The 24,818-nt window shown below is 48.6% G+C and overlaps 1 protein-coding gene and 1 long non-coding RNA gene across 6 annotated transcripts in view; one reads left to right on the top strand and one right to left on the bottom strand.

The window, feature by feature from the left end:
- Nucleotides 1-24,818, top strand: part of LOC135918012 (BTB/POZ domain-containing protein 7) — a 140,530-nt gene that overhangs the window by 30,710 nt on the left and 85,002 nt on the right. For all 4 annotated transcript variants that reach the window (XM_065451678.2, XM_065451676.2, XM_065451679.2 and 1 more), the window contains 3 exons: nt 4,537-4,692; nt 7,424-7,678; nt 14,144-14,336. In XM_065451678.2, coding sequence (XP_065307750.2) covers nt 4,537-4,692; nt 7,424-7,678; nt 14,144-14,336 — 604 coding nt within the window. The remainder of the gene's footprint in view (nt 1-4,536; nt 4,693-7,423; nt 7,679-14,143; nt 14,337-24,818) is intronic.
- LOC135918013 (uncharacterized) overlaps nt 9,760-24,818 on the bottom strand; it is a 104,132-nt gene continuing 89,073 nt past the window's right edge. For both annotated transcript variants that reach the window (XR_011507302.1, XR_011507303.1), the window contains 2 exons: nt 13,297-13,469; nt 9,760-9,870 (listed from right to left, as the gene is read on the bottom strand). This is a non-coding gene — a long non-coding RNA (uncharacterized lncRNA). The remainder of the gene's footprint in view (nt 9,871-13,296; nt 13,470-24,818) is intronic.

Below are 24,818 nucleotides of genomic sequence, written 5' to 3'. Positions count from 1 at the left end.
TGTAACGTGTGAGATAGTCGGTTGCGACAATAACAAAATGATTCCCTGCAGCAGAAGATATCCATTCTGATTTGATCAAACGGTCTTCAAAGAACCTGGACGGGCTGTAGGAAGCTGGCTGGTTTCGTCTGAGGCGACTTGTGCCTCTGGCAGTCGAGACGAGTGCGAACGTGATGTTTAACAGCGGTGCTAAGTCTCGGCCTGTAGTACTTTTGCTGCACTCTGCTCAATGTTCGTGTGTAGCCTAAACGACCAGAAGTCACCTTGTTGTGACAGGCTTGAAGTACTTCTGTACGAAGAACTGCAGGAATGACGAGCAGATAGGATGACCCAGTTGAAGAAAAGTTTCTTTTGTAAAGGACTTTGGCCTATAAACAAAACGATGATAGTCCTCTTACGAAAACTCTAGGTGGTTTCGCAGATCTTTCCTCTAAGTAATTGATTAGCAACTCAGGGTCATGCCGCTGTTGTGCGATGGTGGATGTGTCCAGAACAAAAAGAAATGCTGAGTCTTCTTCGGGTAGAGCAGGCGACTCTGTTGGCGATCGAGACAGGCAATCGGCATCCGTATATCGTTTCCCCGACTTGTACATGACAGTCATGTGAAACTCTTGCAGCCTTAGGCTCCAACATGCCAATCATCCAGAAGGATCTTTAAGGTTTGGCAACCAACACAGTGAGTGGTGGTCGCTCATAACTCTGAAGTGGCGGCCATACAAATATGGGCAAAATTTCATATACTATGACAATATGGAGTAGCAAACTTCTCGTGGGTGAACATATGGAGCAGCCAACTTCTCCTGAGTGACCATATAGAGTAGCCTGCTTCTACTGAGCAAACATATGGAGTAGCCACCTTCTACTGAGTGAATATAAGGAGTAGCTAATTTCTCCTGACCGAACTTATAAAGTAGACAACTGCTGAGTGAATGTATTCAGTAGCCAGCTTCTCAGCAATCACATGGGGTAGTCAACTTCTGCTGAGCAAACATATGGAGTAACCCACTACTGCTGAGCAAACATATAGAGTAGCCCACTACTGCTAAGTGAACATATGGAGTAGCTAACATCTCCTGAACGAACATATAAAGTAGACAACTTCTGCTGAGTGCAAATATGGAGTAGCCAACTTCTCCTGAGCGAACATATGGAGTAGCCCACTACTTCTGAGTGAATATATGGAGATAACTACTGCTGAGCGGAAAAATGAAGTAGCCAGCTTCTGCTGAGCGAACATGTGGAGTATCCAACTTCTGCTTAATTATTTCGAGTCAGTCAATAAGAATGACTTGCCTTGAAGCAGGCTATAATTTTTTCGTAACTTAGACAAAGCAATTTATTATTTGGGCCATGTTTGCATCAGTTTTAAAGTATGTGCAGTTTAACACCTTTAACATTTCAAGACTTGCTTTTTAGGTGCTTCGTTACTGTCTTAGTCCTCCACATTTAATCACCTTTCATTTGTTTCTCACTTACATGTTCCTCAGTTGACTAATTTAGCTCCAAGTTGGAATGCCATTATGTGTATCGAACAATGTAAAATAGACATTACCTGTTTTTGCCACACGGATTCCACGCTACCTTCATGTTTACTTATCTTATAAATGAGAAAATGTTCAGTAATTTATTTGATCAGGAAATTTCACTACTTGAACACCTTTAGTTTTGCTTGTTTGATAAGATAAGCCTGTGCACACTGACAGTAGCTTATTTTGTTATAGCGCAAGCTTGACAAGGACAAAAGAAGACACATCAGACACAAACAGCGCTACTTTCAACAACAGGTTTATTTCTCGTTCTCGTCGCTATATATACACCCTCGACCCGTCATACACCACGTGTAACATTTTTGGAAAAATAAACAAAAGATATAAACTGGGAACCACACGTAGGCAGTTTCTTGATTCACATATTCAAAGACATGTACACGTTCAACGCGAACAAAGATAATTCAGCTCTTTTGATGATAATGAAATGGAAGTTTTACTGACGCATGCATCGCCGAATGTTGCTATGTGTCTGGCTTCTATTATCAAGCGCGTCATTTCACACCTGCTTCTACTCATGATCACTGTTTCTTTAAATCTTTGTCTGCACTTGCATCTCTGGCAATGGATGGCAAGAAAGCCGTCAGCGGCCACGTTGTTAACTTTGTTACTATGTTCTCGTAGCCTGTCATTTATGCATCTACCTGTTTGACCGATGTAGGATTGTCCACAGCTGAGAGGAATACGGTATACCACGCCGGCGATGCAATCAACGAATTTGTTTTTATGTTCTTTTTCGCATGCGCTACGTGGGATTCTTTCCGGCCTTGTGGTTTTACAGAGGCTGACCAATTTATTAGGTGCCGAAAACACAACGTTAATGCCGCTCCTTCCAGCAATCTTCTTTATTCTATGGGAGAATCCGTGTATGTAGGGGATGACGGCAACCTTTCTTTTGTCCATGTCAGTGCTCAACACGTGCACCTGCTCCGAACTGCTTTGCTGCGCCTTCTTAAGCAGTCCTTCTGCGACTGACACAAGCACGTGGCTCGGGTAACCAGCGCATCTTAAACGCAAGGCTTGCCGTTCGAAGCTATCGTGCATCAGGTGTTGGCATGATTTTTTCAGTGCTTCGCTGAAACACATCTTCGCGATTCCCCTCTTCACAAGCTTTGTATGCGCGGAATGAAACGGTAAAAGTGGCTTACTTGCCCTAGGTTCGTAACACCAGCAGGTTTCGTTGTCGGTGAGCACAAACTTAATGTCAAGGAATCTAATCCTCCCGTCACATGGCATTTCAAAGGTCACTTCTAGTGGATTTAGACAGTCACGAATAGTGGTAAAAACAGGAGCACATTCATTAGTAAAACAAGCAGATGATGATGAAAGTCAATGAAAACTAAAAAGTCGTCAACATATCTAAAAACTTTTACAACCTTAAATTCGTGAAGGCGCTGTGACAGGTCTCTGTCAAGTTTGGCTAAAAAGAGATTACTTAGCACTGGTGCTAGGCAAGAACCTATACACACTCCTTGTTTCTGCAGATACAGGGTACCTTTGTTCTCGATAAACGTAGATGACAAATAAAACCTAAGTAATTCTAAAAAATTGTCAATGGATGTACCTGCTTCCGTGCTAAACCTAACGGCACCATATGCATCTATGCAACTGTCAATACAGGTTAATAATTCTGATTGTGGCAGAGAATAATAAAGGTCTTTAACATCGGCAGAGAAGGCCTTTAACCGTTGATTTTCATGCGCTCTTACAAAATTTAAAACCTCCTCAGAACTCTTTGTCAGGAAAGGGTCGCTGATGTCTAACAAGTTTAGTTTTTCTTGAAGGTACATGGCGACAGATTTCTGCCACGTGTCCTTCTCAGAAACTATCACCCTGAACGGTACACCTTCTTTGTGAGTCTTAGCGCTGAAAAATACTTCCAGACAATCCTTCTTGCTTTTTTTGATGCTGTTCATCACGCCTTGCAAATTCATCTTTTTACACAATTGTTTTGCTTTTGCTCTGACCTTACTGCAAGAGACGTCATTTCTTTCTTTAAAAACTGCCGATATAGCGTTTATAGCTTTCTCATTGAACTCTTCATGCGAAAAAACTGCGAAGCCACCTTCTTTATCAGCTGGCAACACACACAGATCATGCTGTAACAAGTATGATTCTACGTGTTTCACAGGTAATTTCTGACGTGGAGGCTTACAGCTTTTTAAGGCGTCGACACCTTCGGAGTTGATCCTCGTGGCCTCGTCCTCTGGAGCACGTCGGAATCATATGTGAATCAAGAAACTGCCTACGTGTGGTTCCCAGTTTATATCTTTTGTTTATTTTTCCAAAAATGTTACACGTGGTGTATGACGGGTCGAGGGTGTATATATAGCGACGAGAACGAGAAATAAACCTGTTGTTGAAAGTAGCGCTGTTTGTGTCTGATGTGTCTTCTTTTGTCCTTGTCAAGCTTGCGCTATAACAAAATAAGATATGCCGTACCAACAAGCCCCTATTGCTATCCTCATCGACTGACAGTAGGTCTGATCGTGATGATGAGCAATCGCAGTCACAGATGGAAAAAGAAGTTGAATGCTTAGATGAATTTTTCCAATTCTGTCATGTCATGGATGGCGAGGGGACGTACGCATATACTGTCTCTGAAGCAAAACTTAGTGCAGGTCCCATTTTTCTGTTATTCGTTATCCAACATTGAGCTCATTCTTTCACATGTAGGTCATTAACACTATTGCTTTGTTTGCATTAAGTTTGAAAGTTTATTTAACATAATGAATGTATACAATGGCAAAGTACACACTTTTGGGACCCAACAAATTTTTAAAGGGTCCCTGTTAAAGACCCCCCAGTTGTTAGCAAGAACCTTGTCGTGTGTGTTGCTTCTGGCAGTCTTTGTTTATCTGTGCTGTTTACCATCACAAGTCTTGTTCATGCTGGTTAATTACCAGCGGCAGCAGGCTTCAGCAACTGCTAGTACATAGTTGCGAGATTTGGTCATGCATGCCCTCATGCGACGACGTTCACCCCACAGATTCCTCCCGAGATGGGGCGGAAGAAGAGGGGAGTGGCACCGCTGCTGACGCTGCGGAAACGTCTGGCACGCCGCCGGTGGAGAGCCAGCAAGGGTTTTGATCACGCACAAGTCTTTAATGACTTCCTCAACTCGGCTGGCTGGACTGTGCGAGAGGTGAGCCCCAAACAGCAACACCTGTGGCAGGAATTCATCTGGTGATTGCAAGATTGTGTTCACTGGGTCTGGTCAGTACATTGGAAAAGACAGCACAATGACGGGACGCACAGTGCAGTAAGACCTGTCCCTGATACTCACCCTCTGCAGTCTGTATTCATGCTGTTTTATTTGATGTGTTAGCATTCTCAGGGTACTTTACGCACTTTTCGGGACTATGTATGTGTGTGTGTGTGTGTGTGTGTGTGTGCGTGTGTGTGTGTGTTTGTGTGTGTGTTTGTATCCAACTGTTTTCCCACCTACCTGGGTGACTGGGTAGTCAGTGCTTGAAGGGGGGGTAGCGCATTGGGCTGCTGTGCTGAGGTAACAGGGTCTGAAACTAACCATCGGGACCGACTTGGGTCACTGAATATGCGTGAACGTGTACATACAGGCTACCCTTCAGCAAACCTCCTTCACGCCAATATCGGTCACAGTAGGCGCAGGACTGGGTTGGTACCACTGTTCGAAGACGCTCTTTTGCGCCGACTTGGAGTATTGGGTAGGTGCCACTCAGCCTGCGCAGGTATTCAGTGGTCCTATTTTATGCCAACTTGGGTCGCTGGGTATGTGCCAGTAGGTGTGTGCCACTCTTCAGTTAATATCTTTCACACCAACTTGACAAGCTAGGTATGTGCCACTGGAAACCTGCTGCTCTAAATGATGAAAAGGATCCATTAAATTTCTCCGTTGCTGAGCAGAGTCAGACCCACATCATGAAGGTTCCTCGAGAACAGCAACCCTATGCTTTAGCAGGCCAGCTGCACCGAAAATGCACTGGATGTGGGCTACTTTTCAATGAACGTCTTTCACGCCAACACTTTACCAAGCTGTGCCATGAATGCCGTGGGTATGTGCCACTCTTCAATGAATCTCTTGCCAACTTGGGTCATTGAGTATTCGCCACCAAGTGTGGCAAGCGAGGGAACGATTCTCGGCGTTTGCACGCACGAGTACACCATGTGTGGCTTTATCAGCAGCACCACTAGATGGGGCAGCGTGTCCAAAAAAGTTGCGGGCCTGCGCGGCACATGCAGCATAGTCGCAGCGTTTCACAGTTTCAACTGTACGGTCTTGTCAGTATACTCCGAGTTTGCGTCCTGTTAAACACCCGGTGAAGAGTATTTGTATGCTGTGATCCCACAAATAAACTCACTGATCAAAGTAAGTGCCATGTGCATACCTGCCAAGTCTCCCGGATTACCTGCAAGACTTCCGTATTTGGACCTGTTCTTCTGGTTGTATGGTTGACAGGAAAATCTCCCGGAAATTGCAGTTGTGGCCTGTTTGTATCCCTGTCCAGTGCTTTGTCAAGCCACATTGGCAAAAAGAATCTGGTCCAATCTAGTACGGAAGTTTATTGTGCATAGCACTGATAAGAAAGTAGTATGGAAACCTTATACATTGCGCTATTTCGTTAACCACAGCACTGCTCCTTATGCTGACAGGGTTGTTGGGTGCCCTGGTGGCCCAAGTCTCATTAAGCTAGCGAGTGAACGCCGCATTCTGCAACTAGCAACTCTAGACTTTCCATTGTTCTCCTTGATATCAGCCGCTCTGGCGTTGCGAAAGCCTACGATCAGTCATGGCTTTAAGCAAGGAGCGTGAGTGCAAAAATTATCTTCAAGTTCAAAAATAACGTACAGCGCGAAAGACAAGGACTGCAGAGACGACATACACAGCACTGACTTCCAACAACATTTAATTGCGTTGCCACATCGTGTGTATATATACAAGAAAGGGCATGCACACAAGAAAGGGCATGCGCGCGCATGCCCTTTCTTGTATATATACACACGATGTGGCAACGCAATTAAATGTTGTTGGAAGTCAGCGCTGTGTATGTCGTCTCTGCAGTCCTTGTCTTTAGCGCTGTACGTTATTTTTTATCATGAATTACCAACCAGCTCAAGCAACCACCCTAGTTATCTTCAAGTATTTTTAATGTAGTGCTCAACCAAAGTGACGCTGGGTATTTTTGTTGATACCACAGAGCAATAGAGAGTGCGAGCGGCAATTTAATATCGGGAAAAAGGCGAGGACACAGTTCCGCTCGTCCATGTGCGATAAGACGCTGGGAAACGTCCTCCTTGCAGAATGTGAAAGAAATTTAACTTGTTACAATCAAGCATTACCTGAACAATTTTTGAACACCCGCCATGGTTGATTAGTGGCTTTGGTGCTGCTAAGCACGAGTTCGTGGGATCAAATCTTTACATTTCAATGGGGGCGATATGCAAAAACGACCGCGTACCATCCATTGGGTGCACATTAAAGAACTGCAGGTGGTGGAAATTAATCCGGAGTTCCTCACTACGGTGTGCCTCACAATTACATGGAAGTTGTGGAACGTAAAACCCGATAATCAAATGTTAAAGAATTTTTACGGCAAAATCAGCAACAACGAAATGCTTGCAACAGTGAGACCTTAGTGCTCATGTGGTCATTTGTAAACCTGTAAATAATATTGTAATTAAGTTGTCCTATTGGTACTTGAAAATATAAACATCAGGGGGAGGGGGGGGGGGCAGAAGATCTCTCGGATTTAGTTTCTTTGAACTTGGCAGGTATGCATGTGTGTGTGTTTCATGTTGCTATTTCGTTCTCTGTTGGGGGTGTGATAAACTGCAGACCTTTAGGGAGTATAGAGCTCATATTGTTGAACTGCTCCTTCGACACCTGGACACTGCAGGTGGCAGCACTAGTACATGAGTACGAAGCCACCGCTGCCCTGAGAGAGCTGACAGCACAAGCCGATGCTGCCAGACCCCCTGCAAGATCCTGTCGGGCTGACCTGGGGCGCCTGCTGGAGTCCCGACTGTGTGCCGACGTGACGCTTGCTTACCGAGGCACTGCGTTTCCAGCCCACCGTGCCTTGCTCTCGGCACGTTGCCCTTTTTTTAGGGACCTGCTGTCGGAAGCTGGAGGAGGACCACGGCAACAAATGGTACCGGCTGACCACGCTAACTGTGGTCCAGTTACATTGCCCATGTTACATTTTCAGTTCGAGCTGTAGACGCCATGTGTTGATGAAAACAAGATTTTAAAATGTTTGTGCAGTCACTTAAAGGGACTAACAACCTATCTTTAAGGACCTAGTTTTTTATGGCGCAACGCAAAGTTCACCCTCGGTAGAGTTTACGTCTGCATTGGTTACTTCCAAAAACGTGTGGATATTTACTAAGCAGAATTTTTTTATCTGAGCAGCAGCCTCTAAAAAAGTAAGAGTCCCTCCTCCAGCAACACTGGGAAGTGAGAGCGATGTCGATAGCCCACCTTGCGAATTCTGAAAGCCACCCGTTGTTACGCTTTCACAGGAGTGAGTTTAACTGCGGTTAGCTACTTATATTTTGACCTTTTCTACCACTTTTGAATATAAAAAGCTGATACAGTAAGTTTGCGTTGTTGTACAGACATTTCTTATATTTGTACCGCGTTTTTCCCGAAGTACACACCTATGTCATCGCTGGTTGGCCCCTGTCGTCGTTCTGTCGATAGACGAGCCAAGCCGACTCATCGAAAACGAAGATGAAGGCAGCACCACTTTTCTACCCACTACAGACTAAGGCCTCCTTACTTATTGTAAGTTACAAAAGAACTTTTAGCAGAAAAAAGCGTACTGCATTTTAGTACGAATAAAAGGACTAGCAACCGCGTCCACTAATAGAAGGTCACGTGATATGTCTCTTATGCATCTTTATGTTTTTGCCGCGTGGGATGCCAAAGGTCATTTTTAAAAATTTCAGTGAAGAATAAAAAATATAAATCCACGTTTAATGAGAAAAACGTTGCTTTTATCCACTACGATAGGGAATCATTCCACCAGTGGGGTTATCTCGATTCATGTTCTGAGTGGTTGTTTGTCCCTTCAAGTCCATCAAAATTCACTGGGGTCATTTTACTATTGCATTTCTCATTGTTGAGGGTGTTTCGAGGGACAGGTATCAGTAGACTAATAAATAAATATTGGGAGAGGCTCTTGCAACCTGGCAAGCTGTTGGGTCTTACTTGCAGCCTCCTCAGAGGCCTTGTTATGTGCCAATTCTCTACCTCAAATACTGTTCATTTTTTACCAGTCAAAGGGCTGATACAGGCCCTGAAGATTGAAATTACCTCATGCCGCGCCACCATAGAGGCAGTATGCCCCACTGTTTGGTGCGCCACTGAAAGTCACCTAGCGGTGTGTTTTAAAATCATGGACGGGAGAAGCCTGTTCGCCTGTGCACCAAGGACGGCAGGCATATGGGGCTGCGATTTTGCATTCATGTGCTTGGAAAAAGATTATTTCTGTTGAGGTAGTGCACACCAAGGAAACGCACTCTATGAGAGTGGACATGCTTTCTGTTTGACTTTGATTAGTGAAAGCATAATGGCGCATACCAGCAAACTGCGTGCTTTCTCCAGACAAGCGTGACAGCTAGCACCCGGCCATGAATGCAGCCTGCTAGTTTTTTACGATTACGCCCCGCAGTTATCGCTTGTGTGGGACACTCAGCATGACAGATAAGAAAAGAAGGTTGGGAAGTAAACCGTATTGTGACAAAATGCAATCGCACACTTAAGGAAGGCGAGAGTAGGTGTTCAATACAGAAAAACCTTGTTAATTCGACCCTTGTTAATGTGGAAAATCGGATAATTCAGACTTGTCCGTTGGTACTGGCAGCCGTATGCATTATTTAATGCAATGAAACCCTCAATAATCCGGAGGTATTTGGCCACACAACGGGTGATTTGGTCAACTGCTGGAGCTCGGCGAGCATGAAGTGCCGTAAATGTGCGACGCGAAAGAACCAAAATGGCGTCAGCGTTCACTGAAACAAAGTGGCAAAGTCCGCATTGCCATAGTCGCCAGTGGAAATCGTACGTGAATGACAGCAATGCCAGAAAGCTTCGTGCCTATTTGTGTCTTTAGAGCCTTTATTCTTGCGTCTACCACTGCACATAACACTGTGTTGTTGGCCGCGTGCTGTTATAACTGCGTACTAGTCGCCATCCGCGATTCTTTCGATGGCGACCACAGTTTCTTCCGCAGTTGCAGCAAACGGTAGTTTCGATTTGACTTGGTGTGTGCGTCGGCCGTGCGCCTTCAGAACTGCAAGGTGCTGCCCACGATCGCGTCGAAAGCAGCCGCGGCTTCGTCTGCAGAGGTTGCGGCAAACAGTAGTTTCGTTTTACAAGCTTTCAAGGATTAAGAGCACTGGCTACATCGTGATGGATGACGACCAGCTCGCTGGCAAAAAAATATTCGAGATGTGTGCGCGGTAGCAAAAAGTCTGTCTCAAATGAAGACGCATGCAGCGGTTGCGCTGTGAAGGATATTGCGAGGTCTTCGCCGTTGTGGGTGCTAATCAGCCACGAGATGACGAGAATTGCTGCTTCCTCACTGCTTTCGTGCAAAATAGATACAGGATTGGCTCATTCATTCAGTAAATAAAAGCGTGTTGACGTAATAAACATTTGTTTATTGTTTTCTTGACATCCTTGATAATTCGACATTCAGTTAATTCGGATGTTTTTTCAGTCCCATAAAATCAAAATTAACAAGGTTTTACTGTATAATGTTTCAGGCCACAGTGTTTTTGCTCACTAACCTAGGAAAGCCCGCCTGTTTAAACGAAGATGCAGAGAGGTGCTGTGTGCCCAGCTTACACATGCTTCTTTCCTTGCAAAAATCCTGGGATGTGTCCGTGCTGAACTACGTGTAGCTTTGCAAGAATTGTTCACAGCCTAAATTCTCTTATGAGAGCCATTTTCTTCTGTAAACAGTCATATAATCAGCTGCTATAATCTGCATATATTCAGCTTATGCTTATTAGTATATGCAAAAACAAAAGTACTCAGTTTGAAACTAGAAGTGATCCCATCTACAAAAGAGCATTATCATATCGGTGATTTCGGAATTCATGGGTTGCGTGGTAGTGATCATGTGAATTGAATATTTATATCAGTGCAATTCAATCCTTTGTGCGAATTAAACAAGAAACATCATATTACACAGGAAGACTACAAGAACCATCGACTGCATCTGGCAATGAGTGCAGTGTCATGTTCCTCTAGTTCTCATGTATTCCACGAATATTTCTGTGAGCTACAGGCGCTCACGTAGCTTAGTAATCGTACGCAAAGCACACTAAGGACGTCACCGATAGTTGCAGATTCAACGCGCACACTTCACTATACAGCACACAACATGGGCAATACCGTAAAAACCCACGTATAATACGAACCCGCATATAGTACGAGGTGAAATTTTTGGGACGCGAAATGGGAAAAAAAAGTTTTATCCGTGTATAATACAAGTTAGGAAAACTCAAGGAAAACATTTATTTAAATTGCGCTCTGCATTTAAATCACTGTCTTCCTCCGCTGCACTCTCTTCGGATAGTTCCTAGTCGGACATATCTTCCCAGAGGTACTCATCCTCTGTGCCATCGAGTGCATTCGAGATGCCACATGTTTTGAATGCGTGACGCACAAGGTCCTCTGGTATGCTGGCCCATGCATGCACAGTCCACTTGTATAGCGCGGCTGGCGAAGCCCGCTTCAGCCGCCCGGTTGGCGTCACTGCAGGCTCACCTGAGTGCATCCAATCTGCGTAACACTGCTTGACTACGTCCTTGAACGGCTTGTTCACGCAAACATCTAAAGGCTGCAGCTGAGACGTCATCCCACCCGGGATAATGACGAGTTAAGTGCCGGATTCATGCAAAAGCCTCTTCACTGAGTCGACCAAATGGCAACGAAATGCGTCCAGCACGAGGACGGATGGGAACAACAGTGGCCGAGCCGCCTACACCAGACGGACTTTATCCAGTCGAGCACAAGATTCTCGCTCATCCAGTCTTTCTCATGGCATCTAACGACCACATTTTTTGGCAGCTCCTCACCTTTAGGCACTGTCTTGCGCTTGAAGACGACACAGGGCTGAAGCTTGCATCCGTCTGCCGTGCACATGACGGCTACTTGCGTTTTCTCGTTGCCAGTGGACCGGACATAAACTTGTTTAGATCCCTTTTCATGCACGGTGAGGGGTGATGGCATGTCCAGATAAACCGCCCTTTGGTCAGCTTTGCCGATTTGCCATAGCTGGAAGTTCTTGGACTTGCGCAGCGAAATAACATGGTGCTGGAAAGCCGCAAGCAGCTCTTCGAACGATTTGGGCAGCTTTTGCGAAATTGAAGTTCGGTGGCGTAAGAAAAAACCAGCATGGCACATGTAGCGATAAATCCAGTGCTTGCTCGCTTTGAAGGCCGAGCCCGGTAGGCCTTTTTCTCTTGCAAGCTTGTTAGCTTTTGCCCGCATAAGCTCCACGCTCACAGCTAGATGCGTGGCTTGCTGTTGGTGTACAAACTCCGTCAGGTCGAGTTCCATTTCCGGGAATGTCCCACTCTTCGGGCCGCGAAAGCTTCTTCGCGTTCTGCTGCATGCGAAAAGGGCTTCCTTCTGTGGACGCCATCCACGAATGCTTTCCTCGTTGATGCCAAACTGCCTTCCGGCCGCACTGTTGCTGATGTCCTGTGCGGCTAAAATAACCCTTCTCTTGAAAGCAGTCGAGTACTGTTTTTGTGGTTTGGACATCTTGGTCATTCAATGCGAAATAAAAAAGATGCACTTCGCGAAGCGTGGTTTGCATGTGTGCTGCCAAAGTGCGCACTCAACAATAAAGAAACAATGCTGTAGTCACGCAGCAATAAGGAAGCCAAGCTGTAGCCACGCAGCAATAACAAAGTCAAGCCATAGCCGTGCAGCATTAACGAAACCAAAACTTCTAGCCCAAGTTTTTGACTGAAATTTTAATTCGGAGCCGCATATAGTACGAGGCGAAAATTTGGGATGCTAATAATAGGAAAAAAACCTCGTATTATACATGGGTTTTTACGGTAATTTTGGCATCAGTTTATATGAGCCTGGATTGACTGGGACAGCATTTATTGTCCCTGATTTGCGATGCTGCTTAAAGGTGGCACGGCGGTCGTGCATCTCACCGCTTGCACTACAAGCACTCACTCATCCATCCCCCAACTGCAACCACCTCCCCACTCCCATGGAAGATATTGCTGTTTCCTAAATACTTCCAAGTCAGCCATAAATGCAGGTATTTGTTCTTGGCCCTCCTCTCTGTTAAGGCTGCAGGTGATTGAGTGTGCGGAAATACATAAATGAACAAAGGTGTGGCACCGCATAGGTCAACAACTAAGGGTAGAAAAAAAAAAGAAGAAAACAAGGGAAAGAAAAGAATGTTTACACAGGTGATGCAGTTTCTTTTTCTCATGTTTTGAACGGGTCCCTGAGGCAGAACCCTGGAGAACCCAATCAAGGAAATAGCCATTTGTTCCAAGAAAACACATGAAACATTTAATATGACCAGTATTAAAGGAGAGATAATAAACACTTAAGGAAATATCAGCAGCAAGATATAATTATAACTAAAACTAGAACAGCACTAGCACACTAAGTCGAGTTAGAGCATAATGTGAGTGCAAGCACGCGGTGCAGTCAACTCAACAACAGTTTGACATGGACAGGCACCGGGCAAGGTAATGTGGTAAGTGGTGCTGTTCTCACCAAACCAGTGATGCGGCGGAGCGACCAGTTGACAACTGGAGTATGATGGTCCCGGTTTGCCAAGAGAACACAATGGAACAGCAGGAGACCAGGACATCCTGGCCAGGAAGCTGCCCGCAAACTTGGGCTTGTAGCCCGACCGCTCATGCTCTGCTCAGGTAGAAGGCCACGGCCTGGTGAAGTTGCGAAGCACAGCACATGGTTTGAGAAAGTTGCCATTTGGTGGATTTTTACAGAAATTTTGGAAATGAAAAAGGTTCGAGCCAAAATGGGCCCAAAACTGTCAACTTCTGAGCAAAAGTTGTGACAAAGAGAATGTTTCATTCATTGGGAAACTTCGGATGACAGCGATGAATCCTTGCAAAGGGTTGTCACTGGCAACACAACTTGAATTTACGAATACGACATCAAGCTGGAGTTATGGAGCAAGGAATTGAAAAAGAAAGGTGAGCAAAGACCAAAATAAGTGTAGAACAAAACAAAAATCAGTCATGTTTTACAGTGTTTTTCGACTGCCATCGAATTGTGCACCATGAATTTGTACCTGAAGGTCAAATGGTCAATGCAGCTTTCTACATGGAGGTCTGTGTACTTCAGATTGTGAGGTAGCCTCTTAGCATTGTCCAGAAGTTTTCAGAAGTTTCTCGAGGGGCATTGGGGTTCTGTCAGTGTTTTCTAGCAGTGCGGGGTGATTGTTTTCGAGATTGCGGGGTATTCTCTAAACATATCTGGGAGTCTCCTGATTGCCTCATAATCACTGTTTGCAGTAATTTGATTTCCTTCACGAGTGGTGAATACTTCCATACAGCGAGCAGTGTGTGACCTTGCTCATTGCTTCCTGCGGCAGATGGTGGTGGAGATGGACATTCCAGGCGTTGGGGTGGAGCTGTTTGGGGACCTGCTGCGATACCTATACACGGGCGAGCTCAGTGTGGCCGGGGAGGCCGGCAGCAGCGCCGCCCTCTCGACATTGCTACGCTTGAGCGAGCAGTTTGGAGTGCCAAACCCATTGGCGCATGACCTTCGGAGGATGCTCGAAGGTAGACTTTCCTCGAGAAATGCTCTAACTTGTTGTCAGCCATGTTGACATGTGTACACATCATTTGTGATTTTTTTCTGGTGACCATTTCCCACTGTTTAACCACTGTTACAAAGCTTTCACTCGATGCAAGATGTGCTTACATGTATCAGAACTTTCTCGAACGTGGTAGCTGATTCTGTGGAGAAGGGTTCTTGTCTAATGAGACTGCATGCACAAATAGTGGCATTCATTCCGGAATGTGCGCGAGCACCAGCAGTGATCCTGGAATACACGATGAATCGTATGTGAATAGCCGACGTGCTTGACCGATAGATAAAATTTCGACAACTCTCACGATGGTGTTTGCTGCTATCATTGGGCTTTGAGTGCCTCTTGTTTTTCTGGGCACAAGTTCGCCCAATAATGATTTAGATTTGTGACTGACAGTTTAGGTGCTGCCCGGCTTTTCACCGTCTGTGCAAGAACAACAACAACAACAACAACAACAACAACAACAACATGACAGTATGTTGTTTATAGTTTTCTAGAATTTTAGTGTCTAATCATTTTGTTAAACCTTTGAGGGCCGAATTTTCTCATTAATGCCATGCCCCTGCGCTCAATTTCGTTTATTGCAGATTCCAGTAGTAGGAAACGATTGGGAACTCATGAATACAGGAGAAAAAACTTATTGGAAGCAATATTTTGTCTGAATATCTCTTTACTTGCACCAACAGCATACGCACAAACATGCTTTACAATAAACGATTGAGAAAGATATCTGGCAAAATTTATAGGTACTGGTTTGTTGTCCCGAAAACACATTTCATCAAAGAATAAGTGCGTCAGAAACTAGTGCAGAGAAGAAACACTCGATCAGTCGCCGTGAGAAGAGGCACCACCTTGGGTGTGTGCTTGACAACATTTTAAAGTACTATAATAGGTAGTGGCTGCCTTTTGAGGTGTGCAGCATGGTAGGCTACTGCTTAATGCCGCAGTCCCAGACGTATGCAATCCGCAGGACAAGGAGCTGCGTGAAGCATGGCTCGCGAAACTTAGAACCGGCAGACAGTCATTGGCTGCAACTTGGGTATGCAGCAAGCACAGACACAAGGAAGATTTCTGCTATGGCGCCGGGACTGCGATGTTTGGTGAGTAGCAGAAAACGCACACTAAGACGCCCGCCAGTGCCCGCTGCCCGGCTAATGTCATGATGGTTTGGTCTATGAACTTGTTGATGCTAGATACTGGCAAGTTCACTAGACCGGAAAGGGAGCGGTAAGACGCACATTAAATAAAGGGCTGGCATATGGTAATGTTTGTATTATGAATTAATGTACTGGATTACAAAAAAGAAGCAGCGGGAAATCACACGCTGAGAAGACTGATAAACATACAGTGCGGCGCAACGTGAGAAATAATGATATTGAAACAGTTAAGAATTAAGAAGAAAAGAAAAAAATATTGAATTGTCACGACGGTATGAAATTATTTTTGAACAGCTCTGGTAGCGTCCACACAACAATGGTTGCTTGTGTACTGTAAAACGCTCACATTGTGCGGCCTAAAACTCGTGGCATGGTGCGAAAATGCGCTTGCAATGAAAGCAAAACGTTGTGCGCGGACATGCATGCAGACGCGCAGCCGTTCGCTGCGAACCTGTGGGATCGCTGCATTCAGGCTTCATTCTGTTATGCTCCATTTGGTTATACAGACAGTCCACTTATAAGAACATATTTCACATAGTTCACTCTTAGCGTTTGCCTACCTTTCATGCAAGAGTCCGGTTCGGGAGACTCCATCGCAGCGACTGCGTGCAGTGACGTTCACTGTACGTATGCGGTAAAGAGATAGCATCTGTAAACGATTTTGTGCTTTCAGTTTGCCCAAGATTATTATATTGACAGTCAAAAACCTTCCTCGTTTTGAGAGTACTTACATAAATGTCCAGGAGGGCTGCTGCGTGGTGTTTTTGTTGAGCGGCGTAAGCGAAACCTATCGGGAGCGCTGCCGCGTGATCCCTCATACTACGCAAGGGAGGCGCTTCTGACAGATGGCGACTCCATAACTCCTCACCGCCAATATACACGAGAGACTGCAAGGTGCATAGGGAGAAGCAGCTAACTAATGTGAGCAGGTGCTGTCTACCATATTTACCTGAATCTAACGCACACCTCTTTTCTGAGAAAATGGGTTCAAAGATTGCCTGCACATTACAGTCAAATGCGAAACCAAAACCATGGTGTTGGCAACAGCTTACGATCAATCGTCATATGCACAGTCATTGCCATCAGCAAATGGCTTATGAGCACGATTTTGTGAAGGTTGCTGTCAGTTCAATTACTGCTCGACTACGATCTCGAGTGGTATTTTCAGCCAATAACATTTGGAGATACAGTCACACCTCTGTATATCGAACACGGATATATAGAATTAGTGCCTATATCGAACACTTTCTATATCACCTGGAAAATTGCATGTGCTTAATATTTTTAATTTAAGGGGGGAGGCTACCCTCGGATACCAACTTCTTTGTTTATTGAGATATCTTAATGATATTTTCAGGATAGACTCATAGCAAAAGCATTAGTAGAACTACAAAATTTCATGCAGCTATGTTCACTGGTTCTCAAGTTACAGCAATAGGTCAGAATGGTGCACATAGTTTTCTCATTCCAGGCCTGGAGAATTGTCAAAAGGTGCTGCAACTGTGAAATTCACTATAATGATTCCGAGATGGATACCTCAGGGTAAGACAGAGCCCTTTTTTAAAATTTCCTTGCTGAAAAATTTTAGCAGACCGCTGAATTTAGTGTTGGTAATTAAGATTTTATCAATCAAATTTTGATTGAATATCACAAATCACAGACACAATACATAAAAAAATGGTCTTGTCTTGCCCTCGGAAATTTATTCAGATACACAATAAAAGAACTTCTGGAAATCTGATGAGCCGTTACAGATATGGCTGGAACAAGCAGCCTCACCAGCCAAAAAAGTCATATTGAGAAAATGAACTTTGAAAGTTTTAAGCACATATATTGGTCTAAAATGACCCTGCAGCGTAACTTAGGATTTCCTTAGGCACTCTCTTCTTTTGCTGTCTCTACACCTTCTCTTGCGATCACTTCTTGGCCTTTTTCAAGCGCAGAGAATCTTTCTCGGCTGCCCATTGAATGGCCAGGTGGCCAGGTGTTAGCCCCGCTGATGAACATAGCTCTTGAGTGGCCCTGTGGCAGCCAGCATTATATCTTAAAGCTGCGTCATGCAGTGCTGTCTCCACAGAAATCAGCGAAGCATGCTGCTCTTTGGGCATCAGGGACCACAGCACGGAGTGAAATGATTCTGATGCATTCTGCATCTTTGCTCCCAGGCAGCGTTGCAGAAGAGAAGCCAGTGAGAGGCACTCATAAACAGGTAGCAGTGCTTCTGCAACATACCCTGGAAGATTGTACCGATGCTTCGGAGATGGCTTACCATCACTCTTGCTGGTGTAATGACAACGCCACGAGTCTGCACCCTCGGGACACAAGTCGTGGTGAGGATCCTCGTCCATCGATGTCACGTGGGGGTACGATGCTATCACTTGTGGGGATCGCACGCGCATCCCGATATCTCCGGAGCGGCCACGCGGTTATCACGCGATAATCACGTGCTCGCTCGCGGAGGGTAGCGGGGAGAGGGCACCTTCGCCGCTCCCGCTGCTCTTCGCGCCTGGCCGCGACGCTGCAGCCAAGGCACCCCGTTCCCTCCTTTCCCTTTCTTGGAATCGGGGAGACTCCTCTCCGCCGCTCGGGGAAGAAGCGCTATTCCCCCGATGCACGCTTGTCTCACGGCAGAAGAGCTTGCGAGAGGCCGCATCTCAAATCAGCCGCCGAGACCGCCGCACGCCGTCCCCCTGTGGCGCCCGGCCTTTGTGTGCGACTCACCGCCCCAGGGCCCGAGCGCGGATCCACTTGGGTGAGCTGAACTCTTATCAGCCTCTTTTGTGGTTCCCACATTGTGCGGTTTGTTTCACCCCAGACGTGCGGAATGCTCCGCCGCTGTGGTTGTGTTTTGTGTTGTATTTGTATGTGTTGTGGCTGTTGTTGTCTGTTGGAACATTTGTACTCTAAGGTGAATAAACACCTTAGGTCGAGACTCACCCTGTCCCCACTGGCCTGAACCCGCCGTGGTCGCAACTCACTGCGAACCGCGGGTTAGGGGTCACAGCCCTGACTGCTAGGGCTGCTGCGAAAGTGCTAGGGAGCGACTGCCGCTCCGCCGGCGCTGTGCGATCCAGAGAAGGGTCAGGTGCGCACGCGCGAGCCTGAGTAATACCCCTATATTTGGCGCCCAACGTGGGGCCAGAGGTGTGACAGGTCGAGTCTGTTTGTGTAAGTGATTGCCACGACACGAACGAGCCATGGCAGCATATGGGGCTGATTTACAGCCGTTGTATACGCTGTCGCAGGTTGCTACCAACAGGCAACAATTCGAAGCGGCGGTAACTGCTACCGCTCAGTCATGCCCTGCGGCGAACATTAGCCCTGGGAATTTGATAAGCTTCGAAGAGGGTAGCGCTACACACGAGGCGCTCTCTCCGGCAGGATGTACCCTTGAAGGCGTGAGGCACATTACGCCGAACCCTTCGCCAGTGTTTGCGGAGAGCATGGAGCCACTGCGGCATACTTGCTCGACGCGTTCTGCTCCTGTGCCAGGCATTACTGGCCAGAGCGAGCCTCAACAGGCGCTGTTGCAGGATGCGATGCGCTTGATTGAGAGGTTGACAGGTGCCGTGCAGAACACTCTGCTGACATCTGCCGCCGCTGCTAGACCGAGAGTGAGGGTGGATTTACCCACCTACAGCGGGTATCATGATTCAGTTAGCGTCAACGAATACCTCGATCGCGTGCTGACTTACCAGCGCGCAACGGGGCTGTCCGATGGCGAGATACTGGAACGCGTCGTACCAGTGTCGTTAACTGATCACGCTGCCCGCTGGTTCCGGCTTACTGGCTACCGGTCTAGCACGCTGGCTGAGTTCCGAGCGGCCTTACGCGAGGAATTCCTGCCCGCAGATTACGAGCGTCGTCTGCGGCGCGAGTTGGAGCTACGTACTCAGCAGACGAGTCCTTGCTCGAGTACGTCAGGGCGATGGGCGAACTTTATCGTACCGCTGACCCTACTGCTCCGAACTGCGATAAGGTGGAGAGAGTCACGCGACAAGCTCATCCCACCTTCGCAGCGTACCTAAGAGGCAGCAAGTTCAGGGATTTGGATGAGCTGGCCTCGGAGGCAAAGCGCATACAGGCGGAGATACTCGCCTTGCGCTCATACCGACCTCCACCCCCAGCGTCGAGGGCACTTGAGCCGCGATGCGCGTGGAACGGGGACACTTTTCGCACTCGTTCCGGTGGAGATGGTGTGGTTGCTTTCAGTGACGGACAAATGAGAAACGGTTGGGGCTTATCTGACCGGGCTCTCGACCCGTACACTTATGCCATGCGTGCAGCATGCGCTGCCGATGGCCGAGGTATGCAGAATCGTGGTCGATATGCCGGCTCGATGATGCGAGAGCAGAGCGTGCCTGCAAGGGAGCAGTCGATAAAGAGGAACAATGGTCAAACGGCGCGAGGCACTGGACGCCAAGCCCGTCAAAGACCGGCTCTCCTCTGTTATCGGTGCAACCAGCCGGGGCACTTCGCCCGGGATTGCAGACAGCCTGTGAACCGAGAGCACGCGCTTTCGGGAAACGAGCGGGGCCGCCGGTGAGCAATGCTGCATGGCCGGCGGCGGTTACAGCGGTGCGAAGTGAGACACATGAACTCCTTGCCCCGCTGGCTTGTCGTTTTGGATTACCCAGGGACACGCCAGTGCCGCTCATTGAGGTTACAGTCGCCCGGCGCAGGTTTTTTGCGCTGTTAGACACAGGAGCAAGCGCTTCACTATTTGGCGACGAGGTGTGTGAACATCTCCGTCGGAACGCTATCCGACTGAGAGAGAGTAATGTGACCTTCCGACTGGCCAGCGGCACGGCACACGCGAGCTGTGCTGCTAGGCTTGTGGTGCGGTGGGAGAAACGGGTGAGGCGACAGCGCCTAGCTCACCTTCCCGGCCTGTCGGTTCCTATAATTCTTGGTAGAGACTTCCTCGCCAAGACGGGCATTGTTATTGACGTCTGCAACGGAGGATATAGGGAGCGAGCATGTGGCACCCTGAAACCTTTCGTTTCATTTCAAAAAGCGTCAGAGACAACTTCGTTCGATGATGCTTCGCGCGCAGACCGACCAAACGATTGCCCGAAAAGGTCCCTCAGAACGGTAGCGGCCGGGTCGAAATGCCGTCCGGCCAACCGCGCTGACAAAAGAGGCGCGGAGGGGAACTGCTCCCCTCCCGCAAAGCCCATAACCCCCGCTGCGGTGGCAGACTGTGCCGCAGTGAGGGGCGAACGATACCACCCGCTGCTGGACGACTCAAGCAGTTTGTCGGGGGAAGAAAAGGCTCGCCTCTCATCGCTTCTGACTGAATATGATGCTGTATTCACAGAGCGGCCTGGTTGCACTACGCTATACAGGCACAAAATTGAGACAGGCGACGCCCCTCCGTGGAAGTGCAATCCTCGGCCGGTGAGTTTGGCTAAGAGGAAAGCACTAGACAGCGCTCTGGACGAACTGCTCGATACAGGCGTTGTTGAAAGATCGGACAGCCCATGGGGTTTTCCTGTGGTGTTGGTTCCTAAAAAGGATGGGACGCCCCGCCTTTGTGTTGACTATCGCCGCCTGAACGAGGTGACACGCAAGGACGCATATCCGCTTCCTAGCATTCCCTCGATCATATCCAACGTTGGCGGAGCGAAGTACTTCACTATGCTCGATGCAAGCAGAGGATACTTTCAGGTGGAGGTAGATCCCAGTGACCGAGAGAAGACTGCCTTCACGTGTCACAGGGGACTTTTCCAGTTTACCCGTATGCCATTCGGACTTGTCGGTGCGCCTGCGACTTACCAGCGCCTGATGGACCGTGTCTTGGGTGACGCAAGGTGGCACCACGCTCTTGCTTACCTGGACGATGTTGTGGTATACTCGCGTACCTTTGATGGGCACTTACGCCATCTCAGGGACGTGTTGGAGCGTCTGAGGTCTGCGGGGATAACGCTAAACCCGACCAAGACCCAGATCGCAGCAACCCGAGTAACGCTACTGGGGTTTGAACTGGATAATGGACGCCTTCTACCGTGTGATGACAAGGTTCAGGCATTATTGAACTACCCGTCACCGGAAGACATAGGTGGACTGAGACGCTTTTTGGGGCTGGCGAATTTCTATCGACAGTTCATCCCAAACTGCACTGCACTGCAAGCCCCCTTGACAATGCTGTTGAGGAAAGGTGAGCAGTGGAGGTGGGGTCCCGAGCAAGAGGAGGCACTGCGCAACCTCGTAAACGCGCTCGTGGAAACCACCGAGTTAAGGCTACCTGATTTGAACAAAGAATTTGTCATTCATACGGACGCCAGCGACCTTGGCCTAGGAGCGGTTTTGCTCCAACAGCACGAAGGTAGCTTGCGCCCGGTAGCTTTTGCCAGCCGCTCTTTGACTCCCGCAGAGAAAAATTACTCCGTGACAGAAAAAGAATGTCTGGCGATCATTTTCGCTCTCAAAAAGTTTGACTACTATGTTGATGGAGTCCCATTCATAATTGAGACCGATCATATGGCACTAACTTGGCTTAGGCGCTTAGGAGAGCCGAGCGGCCGGCTCGCGCGATGGGCACTTCTCCTGCAGCGATACGATATTACCGTTCGCTACAGGAGAGGAAAGAACAAAGTTGAGGCGGACGCACTTTCGCGCGCGCCCGTTGACTGTGAGAAGAGTGATATTACTACTCAACTCACCTCGCCCGAAACTGAGCTTGTGAGCGGACTAACCGCTGCGACGATTGAGGTTGTCAGGAGGGGTAATATTAATACCCATCGTGACCCCTCAGTGACTCAGCCTAAGAGCAGAGTAACTGCTACAATGCTCGACGGCGCTGGTCCCGAAGGAAGGGCGGAAGAACCCCCTTCTCAGGACGAAAGCGTGAACCACTTGGACTGCGTCAGTTCAGTGGGGAGCGTGTTCGGCAGAAAGGAGCTGTTAGAGGCACAGCGGGAGGATCCATTTTGTAAGAAAGTGTTTGAGGGGCTCCGGGAGCCCGGCGGCACGGCCGCAGCGCACATCGACGCAGCTGGTATTGCTGTGGGTGCGCGGCGCTCCGAAACAGCTGGTAATGCTGTGAGCGCGTTGGATTCCTACCTGCTAGACTCTGACGGCGTCCTGCTGAGATACATTCCCGTGGAGAAGGATACACACGAGCCCTTCAAAGCGGTGATTCCACGCACACTGAGAGGAGCACTTTTACGCTACTTTCACGATACGTGCATCGCCGGGCATGCAAGTGGCCCTAAGACTTATCTAAAGTTGTGCCGCTTTGCTACCTGGTCTGGAATGAAGCGGGATGTGATGCGCTACGCCTGCTCTTGTAACGTGTGCCAACGCGTGAAGCCGCGTGGTGGACGCCCACCCGGGCTCATGCAGCCGATCAATAGCCGAACACCGTGGCAAATTGCGGCATGTGACGTCATGGGGCCTTACCCCAGGACACCGAGCGGGAACCGATTCCTTCTCGTAGTCACAGACCATTTCAGCAAGTGGGTGGAACTGTTCCCCCTACGGAAGCTGACGGCACGCGTAATCATGGGAAAGCTGATCGAGGTGTTTACACGATTCGGCTATCCTGAGCAGCTGATAACGGACAATGCGTCCTACTTCACTGCCAAACTCTTCGTGGACTCTTGTGCAGCTCTCGGCATTAAGCACAGGAGAACAACCACGTACCATGCCCAGGCGAATCCCACTGAGCGTGTGAACCGCAACATCAAGCACATGCTAGTTGCATTTGCGGGGACGCACAATGAGTGGGACGCTTGTCTTCCTGAAATTGGATTTGCTATCAGGTCGACAGTGAATCGATCGACTGGGTATACACCCGCCACCCTCAACCTTGGGAGGGAGCTGTTGAATCCGGTAGAACTTACTCTACAGGAACGAAGCAGCACGGAACTGGTTGTTTCGTCGGCACGCGCCGATTATGCGACTGGGCTGCGCGCGAAGGTAACGGAGGCTTTACGAAAAGCGCAACGGAACCTGAGCACTGCACGTGCCGAGCAGAAAGCGCAGTACGACCGCTCTCATCGGGAAGTTCACTACAAAGTGGGCGACCTGGTGTTGAGACGGAATCACGTCCTGAGCGACGGCAGTAAGAAATTCTCAGCTTCTCTGGCGCCGAAATGGACAGGACCGTACCGGGTGCGAGAGACTGTCTCTTCGCTCGTGTACAGGCTGGCGGACTTGAAGCTAAGACCGATCAGCCGACCGGTGCATGTCTGCGATCTCAAACCCTACTATGACAGAGGGAACGAGTGGCCCGAGGAGAATGCTCTCCCGCGCCCGCAGGCAGCGGCATCGGGTGGCACGGCTCGACGTTCGAGCCCGGTGCGGCATTATAATTTGCGATCTCGGCAGAACTAACTCTGTCCGGTTCGCGGAGGCTATTTTATTGTGCACGATATCGGACGGAATGCTCCTCCGATGTCTAGCATGCAGGCTTCCAGAGCGAGCACGCGCTTTCTCTTTGGAAGAAGCGAGAGGGGCTAACAGAATTGTCGCAGCAGCAGACCGCCCGTCGGGAGCCGTGAAACAACCACCAAGCAAAAGGAAAGACCATCTCCACTGCCGGTGGGGACGAGCAGGCCGCAAGCAGTCAGCAGCGCAGTGCAGGCAACAGGCGGCGAGAAAAGATCCTCCGGCGGCTAACAGCGAGGTGAGAGGTGCAGCGGGCGACTTCCGGTCCGGAATGGTCGCAGCGGCGCAGAATTCGCCGAACCGCGCCGCAGAACCCCACCACCGAGTTGCAAGCCCCGCAACCAAGCATCCAGTCTCAAGGCCGAGCGTAGACTTCGCCCGCAAGGACAGAGTGGACCCCTGCTGCGCAGCGAGGTGCAGGCCATCGTCAGGGGTGGGTCGGCGCGCCTTTGCCGACCTTGCGTGCCGAAACCCGCGAGGGAGGACAACGAACCTCGGAAACACCAAAAGACAGCTGTCCTGCGCCATCTCGAGGCTGGTTCGGGGATCGCGTCAGCGTAATCGAGGCAGCCAAGAAAAATCCAGGGACCCTTTCGCCTCCACGGACCCGGCACGTCTGACTGGGCAGGTGACGCCACCGAGACGCAAGGTGACCTGGACCCAGCGCCCTTCTTGCCTCCCACTGTATCCCGCTGCTGTCAAGCTGCTCCGTACCATCCTTCAACGTTCCGGCCTGGCTCACGGCTACCTACACGGCGACAACGACGGTCTGCAGCTAGAGCTGCTCCCTCACCAACACGGACTCAAACCGTGTTGCTGTCGGAGTAGCATGTCCCTCTCGCAGGAAAGCCTCAGGTGACGGCGGCCTCTTAGCGGCTAGAGGGTTATTTTAAGGAGGG

Source organism: Dermacentor albipictus, chromosome 7, assembly GCF_038994185.2.
Source record: "Dermacentor albipictus isolate Rhodes 1998 colony chromosome 7, USDA_Dalb.pri_finalv2, whole genome shotgun sequence".
NCBI lineage: Eukaryota > Metazoa > Arthropoda > Arachnida > Ixodida > Ixodidae > Dermacentor > Dermacentor albipictus.
Note: the sequence above shows the minus strand (reverse complement) of the source record. Positions and strands in the feature narration are given on the sequence as shown.